Source organism: Pocillopora damicornis, chromosome 5 (genome assembly GCF_964200805.1).
Source record: "Pocillopora damicornis chromosome 5, jaPocDami1.2, whole genome shotgun sequence".
NCBI classification, from domain to species: Eukaryota; Metazoa; Cnidaria; class Anthozoa; order Scleractinia; family Pocilloporidae; genus Pocillopora; species Pocillopora damicornis.
Window position 1 is genome coordinate 448,916 of NC_142674.1, and position 18,070 is coordinate 466,985.

Below are 18,070 nucleotides of genomic sequence, written 5' to 3' on the forward strand. Positions count from 1 at the left end.
TTAGCCAAATGTTATCGATACATTAACCCTTTAACTTCCATGAGTGACCAAGACAGAATTTCTCCTTACAATATCAACCAGAAAAGTGATGAGAATAAAGAAAAAGATCAATTTGCAGATAAATAGTTGATCCAATATTAAATTCTCTGAACTAACATTAAAAGAATTGTATGGTTGACAGTAAGGAGAATTACAAATTTGATCTGGGAGTCAAAGGGTTAAAGCAAACTCACACTAAAGCTATCAATCATTGAGCTCCCAAATAACTTGCTGAATTGGGACAATTTCTTAAAAAGTTTCTATGTGAGGAAAATTTTATCATTTGCTATCATCCACTGACCAAACATTTATTAATGATCTCAAAATAACATTCACCCTTTGACTTCCTAGATAGCAGTATAAATTTCCTTGTAAATTAGTAACAAGAACTTAGTGTTAAATCAAAATAACAACTTCTATCTGATGAGTTTGAGTATTCTCATCACCTGTTTGCTGGATAACAAATTAATATTATAGGGAGAAGTAACAAGTTAATCACTTCTGGAAGCTTAAGGGTGAAAATATAATACATTATAATACAGTCATCAGGTGGTAGAGAGAAGATCTATAGCTACAGAGATAACAAATATTACTTGTGGTACTGAACAGGAGAATTTATTTCACGATCAAGAGGTTCTTTGGTGGGTGATCATTTCTTTTATCTTCAATGCCTTGATATTTGATTTAACAGTAATACTATAAGGAGAAATAAGATGTTAGTCACTCTAAAGCTGGCATCACACTCGGTAATTTTATGCGCTGATTGGCGAAAAAATCACCAGGTGTCAGGTGCAGTAATTGCACTTTTTGCTGACCTCTTGCAATTGGCATATGAAATTGCTGACATCTGGCATGAGGTTGGCTATTTTTGCCAGCCCTCAAATTTGCCATGATTGGTGAGCAAAATCCCCAAGTGTGTCAACAGCTCTTCAGATTTAAGGGGGGTAAATCAAAGAGGCTTTGTTTCCTATAGAAGAAACATCAAATAACTGATTTTGAGAACAAGCCCAAACAATTGCCTTCCTCAGCCCTAATCATCATCACCCTCTTGTTCTTTTTCCTTTTCATCATCTCTCATGGTTTTTAATTTCTTTATAAGCTCTTTTGCAGGATTGAACACACCATTAGTCTGTGTACCACAAACATAACACCTTTTGCTTTTCTTATAATGTTTAAGAGCACATGCTTCACAAAAGTAGTGTTGACACTTGGTAACAACTGGACTTGTGAATGATTCTCTACAGATAAAACAGGCAAATGGAAGATCATCATCATCATCACTTGCAATTTCGTACTGATGTGGATCTTGTTTGCTGTAATTTCCTTCTTTCCATTCTCGTTCAAGTTGCCAGCCATGTTTGTAGTCACTGCGATCATGCAAAAATTTGCAGCTGTCTCCAAATCCACAGAAACCAGTTTCCTTGTAATCTTTACATATATCTGGCTGATAATCCCAACGAATTGTTGCACGCAAATTTGCTGGCGCCCTGATAGGCCCTTGTCTGAAAGAAAAAAGTGTTTAAAAGATATAAATTCCTCTTATTATGTTTCAAAATTAAAGATGTCTTTGAAAAGTAAACAGACAATAAAAAAAATAAACAACTATGAGAAACCAAATGACAGGCCCATCAAAATCATTCATCCATAAAATCAATCAATCAGCAGTCTCTCTTATTTTAAGCATAGCTGGTAAAAGAACTTTTCAAACCCAAAGAACAAAACTTTTATCTGTTGAATTTACTGACTAGTTTGTGAATTGCAATCAAAGACAGAAAATACATATTTTTTTTCTGATTCTGACATCATGCTTTGGCTATAAAAAAAATTTACTGAAATACTTTCCAGAATGGTGAGAATAATATCTCAGAGAGTTTTAAACATCAAATTCTTCAGGAGGGAGCACCCCTCCTGGATCCCCCCAGAAGGGAGAGCTGCTTTGTCACATGCCATGCTTGCTATACAAGCATAATATAATTCTAACTTCACAATTCTGATAACACATTTTTACCATTTCCTATTTACAACCCTGACTGTGAGATACTAAATTTACAGAAACTCCCTCTAAAGATTGGATCTCTTGCTAACTGTTTACGGTTCATCCCTGTATACACTTTACCTGACCATTCCACTAGCAGCATTTCCTTGGGCATTCCCCTTCTTTTCGTAGAATGTCATGTAGTTGTTCAATCCTCTGTACTGTTTGTCATCTTTCTCCTGGCCTTTAAGTTCTTGATTTGTTTTCAAACTCTTCTCAAACAAAGCCTGTGCGTCTCGATCAAATTCGGTATCAATCTCCACAGTTGCTGTGGCTCCGAGATCCTCTGGTCCAGTTCGCATTGCAGAACGCGTTGATTTAAACGTAACGTCAAGGTCATCGTCTATCTCTTCACGTTCACGTCTGGACTTCGAATCAAATCCATCAGTCTTCTGAAACATTGGATTAGAGAGCGGCTTTTTCTCCTTTCTAATCACCGTTGTAACATCTTCATCTTCACTGTCTGACTTTTCAGCTTTCCTTTTGCGCACATTTCGATTCCTATTTGCCTTCTTAAAGAAAGTACAAGTAGGTTTTTGAGACGAAATATCTCCATTACTTTTGGCATTCTCATCCGCCATATTGCTTGTCATGTCTAGTGTCCAGTCTCTTCTTGAACAAAACGCTCCTCCCCAGCGTTCGCTGAGTTGAAATCATCCGGGTGGTTATAATATCATTGTTGTTTCGTGTCGGTGTGGTGCTGTTCGTGATTTTGTGGTCACTGTTTGTTCATTTTTACGTTGTGAATGTTCTCTATGTATCCTACTGTACTTGTGATTCGTTTTGTAGCCGTGTTAAAGTGTTCAGTGGATTAATTATCCGTAAATGTCTTGTCTCTCTTTGTAATAAATGTTGTAATTACTGTTGTGTGTTCTCAATGTGCTACTTTAAAAATTTTACGCGATACACTTGTTCTTATTTGATCATAACACTTCAAGTGTTGTGAAGTGACGAGAAATCTTACTGGAGCACCTGATTTGTGCGATGAAAGTATGAGAACTATGGAAATGATGAAAATTGGTTTGAGACTGAACAGACAGTGACTGATAAAAAACCACATTTCTGATCCACCTAACATCAACGAGTAGCTTATGTGTAGCCGTACCCTCTCCTCCAGGCTACATGTAGGTGAGCCGTGGAGACAGGTTTTTCGGGTAACGTCACAGAGCATTACATATAAAAAAATCTAGAATTAGTGGTTGAAAATGAATGAAAAAAATTTTTTTTTTCTGATACAGAATGATTACATTTCCTGATACCATTTTATTTCACTATGCTCAGGGCAGTGGTGGCTGCAGGGTTTGAAGTGTGGGCGCTGATTACAGTTATAATAGGACCTAAAAAGGTCTGATTTATAAAAGGAATTGAACTGATTGAAGTGCAATTTGATGTAAAATCATATTGTGAGACTTTAAAGTCAAACACAGCATCACCTTGATTTGAAATCACAAGTATGTTTTCAGACCAAAATTGCATGACATGAAGTCCAGGTACGGCTTGATTATATCCATTTTGAAATCCCAAAATTCAGTTGCTCATAAACAGGGTTTTTTTTTTATCTGTGTACAAATATTTTATTGATCCAGTAGAGTGGGGGTTTGAAGAAAGTTGCCGAAGTTGTCGTTCAATTTCCCGCAATTTTATTGGTTTCTTAAAAAAAAAAGCCTTAAAATCTGATTGGTTGTTGTATTTTAGTACAGCTTCCTCATTGGCTGGGGAAAAGAAGCAATTTAGAGAAAACAATGGTGCAGTTTGTGTGTAAATTGTACCAGTGTGAGCCAATCTGATTACAAGGATCACCAGTGATTTCAACATGAATGTAATAAAGTTTGTAATCAAACTGGTTAAACTGGACTTTAGCTTTATGCAATGTGACTTGTTAGCTACTCATATGAAAATCAACTATATTAGAGTTCACTCAGTCCCATAAATTACTGTAAATTTGTCAGTCCTGAATGGTGCAAACATAAAAACAACACAAACAATATTAAAACTTAAGTCAAAGTCAGGTCAAGTGAGATGTAAGTACTTTATTAAACTTCTGATAATTTTTAATGATCAATGACCACCAATATTACTTTACATTCTATATTAAATAACACCAGCACAGCACAACTCCAATGCAACAAACTGTTCATTAGCAAAGTGTTTGGTACAAAAATATCATAAACCCACAGGAGGATTAATGTGTGTAACAAAACCTTAAATGTAAAAAAATGTAGAAAAACATCCCTGAAGGTGAACACAATCCAAACATAAAATTTCTTTTAACCCTAGTCTACTGACACAATCACCAATAATGGCTATGAGGTGTGAACCAACATATATACAAAATCAAAACAAAAAAATTAATTTCTAGTTCTTAAATATAATTCTTAAAAGTTCCCAAAAAAACTAGGACTTAAATCTTTTTCCCTTTCATACTGTTGAGTATTCCCTACATAAAGAACTTCAAGTAACAAGTGAACATCTAAGTTTTACTTACTTAGAGGATTACAAAGAGAAAAAAGCAAAGAAAAGAGTGTGAATTATACAATGCTTCACGTAAAGAGAGGGTTCTCTTGTGAGTACATGTATCTGCAAAGGAGTGAAGTCCCCCAACTTGAAATTTTTTTCAAATACCCTGAGATAATTTTATTGGTTTGATTTTGTTCTAAAATAAATATTTCTATATCATCAATTATAAACCATGGTAAATAAACTTTTTAACTATTTCTGCTCCAACATGAAGCTTTCACAAAAACTTCCATTGGTCTTTTTAATTCAAAAATTCATTCTAGTAACTCTTCCTCTCACAGGGTTTATTCTAAAAATTGTTTATTCAGGGTTTGTCCATAGAAAATTGCATTGTATGTTTTGAGAAGTGACACACGTAGTAGTAAATTAATCTCAGACTCCAATGGTTGAAGGCAAAGGAAGATGAAGGGAAGGTGACCAGAAATTTTATCTTCCTCTCCAACAGCAAATTGCTGTTGTAACACCATTCCAAATGGCAACTTCCCAAGACACAATTTCAGCTATGGTTGAGTGTCAGTTGCAAAATTTTAGTGAACAAAATATCCTTGACTAGCTGAATCCTCTGTTGAAAAAGACTATCTGTTCAGCCAGGAGTCAGAAATTCATGTGAAGGAGTGAAGTCCCACAACTTCACAGTTTTGTCGTAAGAACCTGAGACAATGCTATAATCATTGAACTGTAAGCATGTCACACCATCTGTGTGACAACGCAATGTTAACAAACGCTGTCCACTTTCTAAGCTCCACATCTGTTTTTAAAAAAAAAAAAACAGTAAAAAAAAGGAATTGTTGGAAAACAATAATTGTAATTTTCACATGGCTGACAACAATATCATTAAAATGGCTTGCTCTTTGTTGCAAGTTCAAAACAGCTTTAGGGTAAAATTTATTGACACCAACAATAATCCTACCATTCTATTACAAAAGGTGTTGGTTTCTCAGGATTGTTGCTTTAACCCTTCAACTCCCATGAGTGACCAGGACAGAATTTCTCCTTACAACATCAATACAATATCAAGCAGACAAGCAATGAGAATAAAGAAAATATTAATTTGGGGATTATTTGTAGATCAAATATCAAATTCTCTTAACCAACCATTTAGGAATTGTACAGCAGTCAGTATGGGGAAGTACTAATAAGATCTAGGGAGTGAAAGGATTAAAACTTGTGGCCAAGCTAATTCGTACTAACAGCAGCTCACTAAAATCACAATTTTACCTTCAGTGTTTTGTCATCCCCTGCACTCACTATTCTCCAACTGTCTGTCTGAAGACATCTGTCAAATGAGTATAACACATGTATCACAACATCATGGCAGTTAACCAAAATATGAAGTTCCATGCAAAATAATATCAATATTATATAAATTTTAATACATAATTTAATCTAATCTTGAGGAAAAGGGATGGTGCAGTGGTGAGAGTGTTTGCCTCCCACTGCTGTAGCCTGGGTTTGATTCCCGAACCTAGAGTCACATGTGGGTTGAGTTTGTTGTTGGTTATTGCTTCTGCTCCAAGGTTTTTTTTTTCCAGCTCCTTGGGTTTTCCTCCCTTCATAAAAAACAACATTCTAATTTCCACCTAATGGAATGTACATTGCTTAATTCCCATTCCGATTTATTTATTTAAATACCTTATAACACCAGTGTGACCCTCAGATCTGATCCAATCTAATGTGCCAATGCACTAAAATAGACGAAAAGGTAAAAAATTATATCAAACAATATCACATCATTAACAAGAGAAAGGCTACTTACTCTCAAAATAACACAAGGAAACAGTGACCTTTGTGATCATTTGATTACCTTTCCAGTCAGCAGATCCCAAAATTTAAGATTGTGATCCAATGAGCCACTGATAACCTTCCTGCTGTCAAATGTTAAATTTAAACAAGTGACAGCATCATGATGGCCCGTCAGTGTCATAAGACATGAACCCTCTGTCAGGCTCCATACCTGTGAATGAAACACCAACATGATTATAATTATAAAGCAAGTGGAGTCTTGAGAAAGATGCTTTTAATCATTTTGGTTGCTTTGTCAAATGTACTGTCATGTTAAGTCACTAACATTGAAAACTGAGAATACTTCATATAATTATCTTAAATTATTTTAGCTGTATCAGTATGGACATCCTGACTACCAACTTAGCTTATGTTTGTTCTTATTCAGGTATAAATCAACCAGTATTTTTTTCATTCCAGTCAGATTTTCAATAGAAAGAAAAGGAAATCTTTAGTTTGTGTTTGTTGGGTGGTTTGTAGCTTGGTAGGCAGGCAAAATTCCTTTATTACTGATGAACAAATGAATTTTCTACTAGCTTTAGAAGTTTGTTGCTTACCTTAATAGTCTTGTCATATGATCCAGAAACAATTTTTCTGTCATCAAACTGAACACACAGCACTGCAGCATTATGACCTCTGAATACAAAAATAATGTCATAATCATTAATTATTCTTATATTGGTTATTTTCAAGTGCCAATAACATTGAACAACTTGAGAGTATACACTACCTCAAAGTTAGCTGGCAATTTCCAGTCCTAATGTCCCAGACTTTAAGGGTCTTATCATATGACCCACTCACTACCTTTTCATCATCAACCTGGTGTCAGAGATGAAAAATTATGGAAATGAATTTGTTTCTTAAGGCATTCATGTTAGACATTGCAAGTAATTGTTAATTTCAAAAAACTTTAAGTCATATCATAATATGTTTAATCTCCACTTTAACAAAGCTAAGTTAAAGAAAAAAAATAAATTAAACAAAAAAGGAACAGTTTGGGTGTTGAGATGAGAGTTTGTTAACTAAGTTGTAAGATTTTAAAGTTGTGCCTCTCAAGTTTTCAGAACTGTTTCAAGTTCTTTCCATCCTGGGGTCACTCAGTGCTTTGATGAGGCTCATGAATGTAAATATGGAGAAAGTCCTTTATGGCATAATGATAATGATAATGATAATGACAAATATACATTTATCTCAAGCATTCTCCATATGAGTATGCTCTAATGTACTTTAAACACTTTGTGGGGGACTTTAGCCAGAAGGCATGGAGCAGTTTTCCAATTTTTGAAAGGAGACAGATGGCAGGCTCTTTACCTGAAGGCAACGGACTGTGTGCATGTGACCAACCATAGTCACCTTACATGAAGCACCACTCCAGTATGACTTGAATGACAGATCCCACACCTTTATAAGGTAAAAAATGTACAGTATTTGAAATAAGCAGAAATTAACCATTAATCCTTTAACTCCCAGATCAAATTTTTAATTCTCCTCACTCAACCATACAATTCTTATAATGTTAGTTCAGAGAACTTAGTATCAGATCAACTAATTATCCCTTGATTGATATTTTTCTTTATTCTCATCACTTATCTGGTTGACATTGTATTGATATTGTAATAAGAAATTCTGTCTTGGTCACTCATGGGAGTTAAAAGGTTAACACCCTAACATCAGTATGCATATTCTCCATATCAATCTCCATAGCATCCTGAGGTGCTGACAAGGAGAATTTGTTTAACAATCAAAAGCCTTTTTGGTTGGTGATCATTTCCTTTATTCCTATGACCTTAATGTGAGATTCAGGGGTGATATTGTAATGAGAAATTAGATGCTGGTCACTCCTAAGGTCAAAGGGATGACCAAGTATAACTGATGTTAAACATACCTTGATGGATCTATCCACAGACCCACTAACCAATCTGTTTCCGTTAAGATTTAAACATCTAACTGTCCCTGAGTGACCAGCTAGAGTCAGCACTACATCGCAATCCCCGCTATGAATATCCCAGACCCTTATAGTCTTATCATAGGAACCACTTGCAATCCTTGTGTCATCAAATTGAACACATGAGATGCCTACAAATAAAATTAATTCATTTTGATCCCCACCTCAACTACATTTGCCAATCTTTAAGATAACCACACAAGCCAAGTATTAACACAAAATATCATTATAAAAGTCAGGAGGGAGGGGTGGGAAGATACAAATTAAGATAAGGAAAGGAACCTGTCAATTCAAGTAAGCTTTGTCATAGTTTGTGCATCTCACAACTTTATCCAAAATCAATCAAGATTGCCATTTTCAATTTGTATTTCTGTTCTTCACTGTTAACTCTCCTTAGCTGGATTAAAATGTCCTTCAAATTCAAGTTTGAAAAATCTTTCAAATCACAGTGACTATAATTGTGAATTGTCTTAAATTTTTCTACAAATTTTAACAATGGTAGAGCTTTTCTCTAAACTGCATTCCATCCCAAAAATATTAAAAAACTTTGAAGTAGTAAAATAATTAACGATGAAAATCATTATTAGTAATTCATAAAATGAAACAATGTTTTAACAGCCTAAGGAAGGCAACATACACAAAACAAGAAGTTTACCTTGGGTGTGGCCCTCAAATGTGCGAACATTACACTTTCCTTTTAACCAATTCTGATGTAAAAGATACCTTGATGCAAACATCTTCTTCCACTAACAACACAATCATAAATAATAGTATATCATTAATAAAAATTACTATTTTCGCTCATCTTAATAATTCTAATACAGAATAAAAGTGATTGTTACAGTAGCTATAACTGTAAACTTTTTTCCTTTGTAGCATTATTAATAATTGTTTTTGTTAATAGGTATGGCCTAAAAATGACACCCAAACCCCATGTAATCATAGAACTTAACCCTTTCACTCCCATAAGTGACCAAAAACGAATTTCTCCTTACAATGTCTATACATTGACAAGCAGACAAGTGATGAGAATAAAGGAAAATGCCATCAGGGGATTAGTAGTTGATCTAATACCAAATTCTCTAGACTAGTATCACAAAAATTGTAAGGCAGACAGGACATAGAATTACTATTGAGATCTTGGGAGTGAAAGGGTTAAAAACTTATTGAAAAGGTATTGAAAAATAAATTATTAAATCTGCTGCAGTATACCTGAACTGTCCCTTCGGCCATAGTGTATTTCTTTTTTTCTTTCTCCTCCCCAATCCTTGACAACTGCCAGTCAGGGCGCCTACAGACGGGAAAACATTCACAGCATTGTACTGGTATTGATTTTCGTTCTATTGTACCCATTGAAAATCCAAGGATGTTGGAAGCTTACTTTTTAGAATACTTAGACTACAACTGAAAGATGTAAAATATACTCTTAGCCCAGTCCTCTGACATGCTTATCATTTCCCTCCTGTAAATAAATTCAGCTTTAATAAAACTTTGGTTCCCTTCAAACCTCATCTTCTTTATTCCCAAAGGATATTCAATATTTAATTAGTTGCAGGTTCTCCTTTAAAAATTTTTGCTTTTGTTTACTGACCCCTCACCCATTTGACTCATGGAAAATTGCCAAGAATGATGACATATTTCTTTCCTGGGCCCTGTATAGACCCCATTAAAATCTGAAAGATCATTAAGCAAGATAAGCATTCAAAACAATGTCCAATATCACTCAAATAGATGAGCACCAAGCAAACAACTTACCACACTAAGTATTACTGAAACAAGGCATTTTTAAAACCTACCCGCAGAGACTTTTCCATAGTAGGGGGTTACTGGCCAAGTTGTTCCATGTGTGATTGACTTGACTACTTCGACACAAACTCACTGGGAGAAAAGTGATTCAAATTCATATTTATTCAAATCTGTGTGTTGTATCCAATAAAGGAAGACAATAATCTCTGGCCCAGCCTTACGTTGACGATTATGCCATAACTTAGATGACTGAACTACACAATAAAATGCCAAACTGAGAAGCCAGTCATCAGCCAATTTGTCATCCCTCTACCCCAAAATACTCATAAAATAAACAGCAATTTAAGAATTTCACTGTTTATGTGAAGTCAAATTAAATCTCTGTGCAGTCAGTGGCAATCCAATTAAAGGAAATACATGCACTGATCAGTGATTCTGTAACAAAATTAAAACAGGTCTATTTGACACCCTCCTAAAAAATATCATTACCCCTCCTCTCAGACTAAACTCTATAAACTCTATAAGTCCTTCCCATATTTGGTATAAGCTCCCTCCCATGGTCCTCTCTGTCTCCATACCAAAACATGATATGCACTGGTATAAGAACATCTACTATGATCTACTGCAGACAGCCTTCTTCAAATTTTTTTTTCCCATCCAAACCTTCAGAGCCAATCTTATTTTTCTGTGAGGTAAGTTATGTCACACCTTCTGAATTACACAAAAAAAGACAGTTGTCATATGCTTTATAATAATAATAATAATCACAGTCTTTCTACAGTTTGCCTCATCCACTGGTGGTTTTCAGGCAAGTCCTGTTTTTTAAAAACTAAAAACTAAAATCTTCAAATGAAAAACTAATAATAATAATTAAACTAAACTTAATAAAATAAAGTGAAAAACTGCTTTTCCAGCTCTGTTTAATCCACTGAACCTATGTTGTATATCATTTTTAGTCCTTTCAAATTCTCATATCTTATAGGAAGCAGAAAGCAGGAGTAACAAAACCAATGAAAAAAAAACACAAAACACCTTAAATAACAAATAAATTATGCCAAATTGCTGTTTCACTGGTAGCCCTCTCTAGCATGAAGAGATTGAGAGTGAATTGTGTGATCATTGTTTTGTTTATGGTAGAATGTATGTTTTGGTGTTTGGATGCTAATAACTCTCTTGATGATATACATGAAAAAATTGTGTATGTCTGACTGGCTAAAAATGAGTGCATTTTTCATGTAACATGACAGTAATGTTGTAACACAAGTGAAAATTACAAATAGCACTGCCAAAATTTTGTCTGTCTTGACTATCTGTGATGTTTTTCAATCCGATGTAAAAGTTGTCTTTAAAAATTTGCTTGTGCTTATTAACACTACATTGCACTCCAAATCATTTTGTTACATATGCAAACAAGAGGCAATTCCTGCAACATGGAAAACATCAATTTTGAGTACCTTACCTAAGTCAAGAAAGGACAGAATGTGCAATGCCACATGATGTGGTAACCAAGCCAATATATCCTGACAATTTGGAGGGCAGCTTTTATGGAGAACAGGTTCCATGGCAACAGACAGCATATGCATTTGGGGCAACTCACATTCTTCCTGTAAAATAAGAAAAAAAATTACATTCTAGCTTCCAGTGGAAAAGTGTTTTTTATCAGTCACAGAACAAGCCTACCTTAGCTCACCTTCATTATGGTTGGTTACATCAACTGATCTATTAATTCACCATTAAAATAAATGTGATTTCTGGTTTTTAGTTACCTTGAGTTAAATAGTAAAATGAAAAGAATGATGAAAAGAAATGCATGAAAATAAGTTTTCTCTCCACCAGAGGTTAACTGCTATGAACCTTTTCCTGACCTCCTTCACATCTGCTTTAAAAATATCATATTTATGTTTTGATGTTTATTTTTAGAATTACAATTTAAATGTGTTATTGCAGTTAAAAATATCAATGAAAACTGATGTTTTGATGTTTGTTTATAGAGTGCAGTTAAAAACAATGATTTACTTTTGTATGTTAGCTTAATTATACATTAATTGGTTGAAAATGTTCTGCCAGATATCTCCTTATTTCTATCATACATGTAACATTTATTTACCCCACGAGGAATGATACAGGCAGTGACAGCTTATTTCAAGCCTTATAAATCCAAAATATTCACTTCAAAACTGTTTAGCATGAGAATTTGAGTATCTAGAAAGTGACTACATCCATCTTATTTCATTAAATCTAACATTAATTTAATGCAGCATATATTTCACGAAAAAACACTCAATTTTTTCCACATGCAAACAAAAAAACTTCACCAAACTGATCTAAGCATTCATATATTACTGATATAAAGCACTTTTATACAAGATATTGTTTAAATAAGCATAAGCTCCTAGATTATCATTATTAGCAAGAACATAATGAAAATCAGGAGATATTTTATGGTAAAGTAAGAAGCTTTACAAAATCAATTAGCAATGTTAATTAGCATCTAATTAAGCTAATAAATAATACCATACAAAATGAAATTAGCTCATTAGAAGGGGTTACAAACAAAATTATCCTTTACCTGCAATATACCTTTTAGCTTCAAAAATCATAGATTATACATTGTAACTGCTTTAATATTAATTATCCACAAATTCTGCTGTTAATATTTCTTCAGCTAATAGTCTCACCTATTTGTGTTTAAATTTGTGCAAAGTGTGGTCAGAAAAATATTTTCATCTAGTCTTGATTTTTAATTGTGATGGTTGTTTATCAGTTTCTTTTAAAACAAAAATGGAAATTTTTTTAAGAGTAACATCTACCACCAAAGTGTGTTCTGAACATTTAAAAGACCAGGATTTTCAGTTAGGCATTTGATCTTGGAGACTGAAAGACAGTGCCTGTCTTCCATTGTTTTAATGGTCAGCCAGAGGCTATTTAAAAAAGAAACAGTGTTTCATTTCCAACACAGTAATATTAGACATGGCTGTCAAAGGTCAAGAAAATCCAGGGAAAAAGGGATTACTTCAAGGCATGGGAAAAGTTTGGAAATTTCACTTTGAGTTTAGGGAAAATTTACATCTTTGAAAGAAGTCAGGGAAAAGAGAAATTTCAAGTAAATTTGAAGTTGTCCATCTTGTCTTTCATGATGAAAGATGGTGACACTTTCCTTTTTGATGTTGATTACGTACAATGTGTAGAACAGTCAACAGATTCCTGACCACCATATCCCTTTCCTTTATAATACAAGTTAAAGTTGGTTCGTGAATGAAATCATACACTTTCATTTTCTTCTGAACATTTCATGAACATGAAAGATACTGGATGGGTAAAATAAGCTTATGTTTGGTTTTAAAGAAAATTAATCCTTTTTCTATGTTACCTTGAGGAATTTTCAACTCATGTACACTGTATGTGACTTCCTGAAAGTTTTAATTTTTGGGTGGCTGTGTGGAGAGGTTTGAGGTCATTATCAGGATTTGCTTGTGAAATTGTTAATTCAATTGGTCAAAGAAATTTATGTTTGTCAGATATAGGATAGTTTGAATTGTATAGGTTGTCATGATTTCTTGAATTTTTAGAGAAGTTAACAACTGTTGGTCATTTAGTTATTTGAGAATTGAGACAGCAGTTCACCTCACTTAATTTTTAAGTATTCTGAGTCAGCATAAATCAAGAGTTAGACATGAGATTTATAAATCTCCTCGACAATGCTTAGTAGTTTCTCATTGACAGATAGTATTTTGGATAGAATAGGTTCTCTCAACTTCTGGAAATTTTCAGAAAAATTTGCAACTGTGGGTCATTTAGTCATTTGAGAACCATGATCAGCAGTGGACCTCGTGCAATTTCTCAAGTGTCAACATCCATAGCTCTGTATTCTGAGAAAGCCTACACCAAGCTTTAACAAAAGAGTTGTAAAGATCTCTAAGCAGTTCATTATTTGTCAAATTTTCAGAAAAGTATCAGACTGTTGGTCATTTAATTGTTTGAAAAATTTGACTGGCTGCCAGTCATATAACCAGAGCATACAATTAACATGAAACAAAGGAAAGTTACAGTTTTCGAAAAAATATAGCTTTGTTCTAACCTTAAATTGCAAAATCCACCATAAAGTTTGTGATACATTTGCTTCCCTTTTGCACCTGTTTCATAGATTTTTTTTTTAATCTTTATAGATCATATGCTCAAAAGTTTGTTTTCCAGCTTGAGGTGATTATAATCTCAATTACAAATGCCTTTCTTATGCAGTTGATTTCTATATTACCACAGTAATTTGAGCACTGATTCATCTGTAAATATGAAAATTTTGGCAACAGAAAAAACAGTGTCACATAGGAGATATTGTTAAAAGCACAAACTTGAGCAGCCATTTTGAATTCTTGTTTACCCATTTAAAACCATGTGACCACATAGCTAAAAATGTCTATTATGATAACACTTATTTTTAGTTATGAATAGTATATGGCCCCTAATTGCTGAATTTTAGAGACAGAGTGAAATGCAAACAATACAGAAAAAAAAACTGCAAGACCTGGATCTGTTCAGCCTTGCTTTAAACTATCACAGCATGCCTGTTTTTTAATGATACTTCTGAGATCATTTTATTAGTAAGAAACTCACCAGAATTTTTCGAATTAAAATGTTCTTCTGTTCATCATTAAATTCTCGGAACCACTGCAAAATATCCTGAAAATAGAGAAATAGGTTCCAAAAAGGTGATTAGCCTTGAATGTGTTCCAACTGATAATGCACAAAGAAATGTTTATAGCGATACTGGCCCCAGTTTTTCGAAAGTTGGATAATGCTATCCACTAGATAAATCTCTATACTGTGGATAATGCCATATGTTTGGCTATTGCTTATCTGCCAGATAGCAATTTATCTATTGGATAGCATTTATCCGACCTTTGTAAAACTGGACCCTGGATGTTAATACATTGTTAATGAAATCTAATTTGAAACAATCTAAAGAAAAAAGGATCTTTGGAAAATACTTTTATGTCTGGAATGATGTCAGTTACCATTAATAATATTACATAGATGTCTTCTTTGCGAGGCTTTTTTTAAACCCTTCCACTCCCATGAGTGACTAAGAAAGAATTGTGCCTTACAATATCAATACAATATCAAGCAGACAAGTGATGAGAATAAAGAAAAATATCAATTAGGGGATCATTGTTAGTTGATTCACTAACAAATTCTTCTAAATAACAATGTTCTTCTGGTCTGGCCCACTGAAACCCTGGACGTTCCTCACAGTAGTCTGGCTCTTTACCAACATTCAATCTAATTACTTGGTGTTCTTCGTTATTGTAAGCAAGACAAGTAAAAAAAACATGTCAAACCCATAGAGCAATCCTTGTGCCTGTTGATAAGAGGTACTACAGGGGTAAATTTCACCAATTACCCCCTGAATAGGAGAACACTGATTGCTGACCAAGCTAGGTTGCAGTCTAAAATAGGACCTCGCAAACTAAAACTCATACTACTAGGACTTCTCTTTGACCAAAACTCTCAATTATTTCCTTGTGTGTTTATCTTCAATCTATTACCAGTTTACTTTAAACTCTCTCAATCACAAACCTGTTTTGGAATTCTTTTGGAGTTTTGAGTGGGCAGATTCTACCCTACGTTCAATAACTTCCATTTACACAGTATTTTCAAATCAAGTATCCACAGAATTCAATCTGCCATACTTTCCTAAATGCAAAAAAAAAGGTGGAATTCAAAAGGAGTTACCTCACTGCGCTTTTTAAACTGTGGTCCATCAACAGTAGGCTTTCTCTGCCAAATCATTTGATTTCCTGACCATAAACTTTGCCCATGACCATAGTGACCAGGAGAAGAAGTCCTTACTTCACCTCTTCTAATTTCATCCATCAAAGAAAGTTTTTGGGATGCAAGAGCTGTACCTTTTTGTGCATCACAATGAGCTGTAGCACAAATTTCATTCTCTGTTCTGGTATCAATGGATTTTACGCCAGACACAACTGCAGGGAAGGAGCTATCTCCATTGATAATGGAAGAAACTGAATGTTGTCGGACAGCTTCCAATTTGTGGACCCTGGCATGATGATCTTGGTTATCTCTAGCTTTGTTATTGTCAATGCTTGCAAAAACATTTTCATGCACAATACCATCTTCTGATGTAAAATCACCATAATTGTACTTCACCACATCAACGTCTTCATTTACAGAATCAACCTGTGTCATATACCCAGATGAATCACTTGGCAGTGACAGCTTCTCCTTCTCTGAATCCTCATCAGAAGAATCAACAGGACTAGATGTCATACAGGTACTAGAACACTCTCCCTCTAACAGAAAAGCAGAAATGGTTGAGTTTTGACTTTCACTGCTTCTTACAGCAAAACTAAGAAAGTTGTTTGAACAGTTTGCTACTTGAGTGCTGCTGATGAGTTCGTCATGGACCAACTTGTTCTCATCCTCATTTTTCCTCAGCATCTCATGATTTGGAATAGCAGCTGTATCATGATTTTGGGTAATGATGTCTGATCCCCTTGTTAATGAAACTGTTATTGCCCTGTCATTTTCCAAATCAGACTTGACAGTCAAACTGCAGGGACTTGTGCATTTAGAAAAAGAGTTGTCACATGTTAACTTCTCCTGCATCTTCAGTTGTAAAATTTTAAGAGCTGCCTCTTCTTGATAAAGAACTGGACTTTTATAGAAGTGAATTGCACCAATAGTTAAACCATTCTGATTTCTAATGTGCCCACCGTGCTCTAAGTGAGTTAAATGAGGGGTGCTTCTCACTCCTCGGTACTGTGGCAAAAAAGAGTTTTGTTGTACTCTTAAAGAATCAAATCCGCTGAAAGATGCTCGTTTTTTTATACTAGTGACACGTTTTTGCTTCAAAGGTGGTGAAAGCAGATGAGCGTTTGAGGAGTTTTCAAGATGTGATCTTTTCTTTCGAGGCCAGCTGTTATAAGCTGGTCCGGAAAAGCTTACACTGCGTCGAACTGGAGGAAATGTTGGAGCAGTGATATTATCAGGAATTCTTCCTTCATTTAATGACAAGTCGTGTAGTGGGAGAGATAAGACGCTTTTCACGTTCTCTTTGGCTTTCAGCGGTGATCGGTTCATTTCCTTAGCTATTTCATTGAGCAAGCTGTTGTTGCTTGAAGTTCTATGTAATCGGGACATTCGCCTCTCACAGTTAAAATCATGGAAGGTCCCCGTCGCTGTTCCGCACTCCTGTACAGTGACTTTTTTTTCGACAACTTCTGGACTCAGATCGTCGCCAAATTGCCTTTCTTTGCGTCGTTTCAGATATTTGATGCTTCGGTTCTTCCGTATTTTATGCTTGCTGGTAGTCTTTTCAACTTCGAGTTCTCTCGGATCACGAACTAAGTCCAAATTACTGTTTGTGCTGCTCTTCAGCAGCTCAGCAGCGCTTGCTCCAGCACTTTTGCTGTCTTTCCCTCCTTTTGCTTTTCTAGTAAACCAAACAACCTTTTCCCAAACCCGAGAACGAGATTTCGACGGCCTCTTTAAAGTACCGTTTACACTCGAGCTCGAGTCACCTACAACCTCCTGGAAGGAATTGTTTTCATTCGGTTCCATCTCTGAGATTGCTATTTATATCATGATTTTAAAAGTCTTAAATTAAATAGCGGCTAATTCCACCCTCATGAAGGGCTTCGTTGTTATTTGCAAAACTAAACCGACACAATTAAATTCAAGCTTCTTCCGCAGCGCCATCTTTTCTTCATGTGTGCAAGTCTTGCTGGGTAATTAACTATAATATAACTCCCAATAAAAATGAACAACACTTAAAAATATTAATTAAAAATATTTGTTACAAATCTAGCTTGATACGGAGAAAAATGCGACATATGGCCTTAGTTAGTTGTATAAAATACAATTTATGGATGAAAAATTTGTGTTTGTAACACGTTATACCCCAAATACTTGTTTAAAATGACAAGGCAAAAACCGTCCAAGGGTGACTAAGTATTTCATTCTACCCACCTCCCCGTCAGTGCCAAAAA

General features: G+C 34.8%; 2 protein-coding genes across 3 annotated transcripts; both read right to left on the reverse strand.

Moving 5' to 3' along the window:
- Positions 1 to 326: 326 nt before the first annotated feature.
- LOC113665893 (E3 ubiquitin-protein ligase RNF113A) lies at positions 327 to 3,502 on the reverse strand. Its single transcript, XM_027181624.2, has 2 exons — positions 2,156 to 3,502; positions 327 to 1,541 (listed from the first exon to the last, which is right to left on the reverse strand). The coding sequence occupies exons 1-2, from the start codon at positions 2,665 to 2,667 to the stop codon at positions 1,070 to 1,072; spliced, it is 984 nt and encodes a 327-aa protein (XP_027037425.2). The 5' UTR covers positions 2,668 to 3,502; the 3' UTR covers positions 327 to 1,069.
- A 585-nt stretch (positions 3,503 to 4,087) lies between these two features.
- On the reverse strand, positions 4,088 to 18,004 carry LOC113665886 (uncharacterized). Of its 2 annotated transcripts, XM_089207665.1 has the most exons (14): positions 15,795 to 18,004; positions 14,676 to 14,741; positions 11,524 to 11,668; positions 10,115 to 10,196; positions 9,531 to 9,609; positions 8,974 to 9,064; positions 8,259 to 8,449; positions 7,685 to 7,774; positions 7,104 to 7,192; positions 6,931 to 7,009; positions 6,396 to 6,545; positions 6,224 to 6,276; positions 5,810 to 5,867; positions 4,088 to 5,339 (listed from the first exon to the last, which is right to left on the reverse strand). In XM_089207665.1, exons 1-14 carry the CDS (start codon positions 17,640 to 17,642, stop codon positions 5,175 to 5,177), a joined length of 3,186 nt encoding a protein of 1,061 aa, XP_089063791.1. In that variant the 5' UTR covers positions 17,643 to 18,004; the 3' UTR covers positions 4,088 to 5,174. The 2 variants fall into 2 exon arrangements, 1 of the variants encoding a protein (XP_089063791.1); XR_016186969.1 differs by lacking the exons at positions 4,088 to 5,339; positions 5,810 to 5,867; positions 6,224 to 6,276; positions 7,104 to 7,192 and having other exon boundaries at positions 6,472 to 6,545; positions 15,795 to 17,854.
- Positions 18,005 to 18,070: the final 66 nt, after the last annotated feature.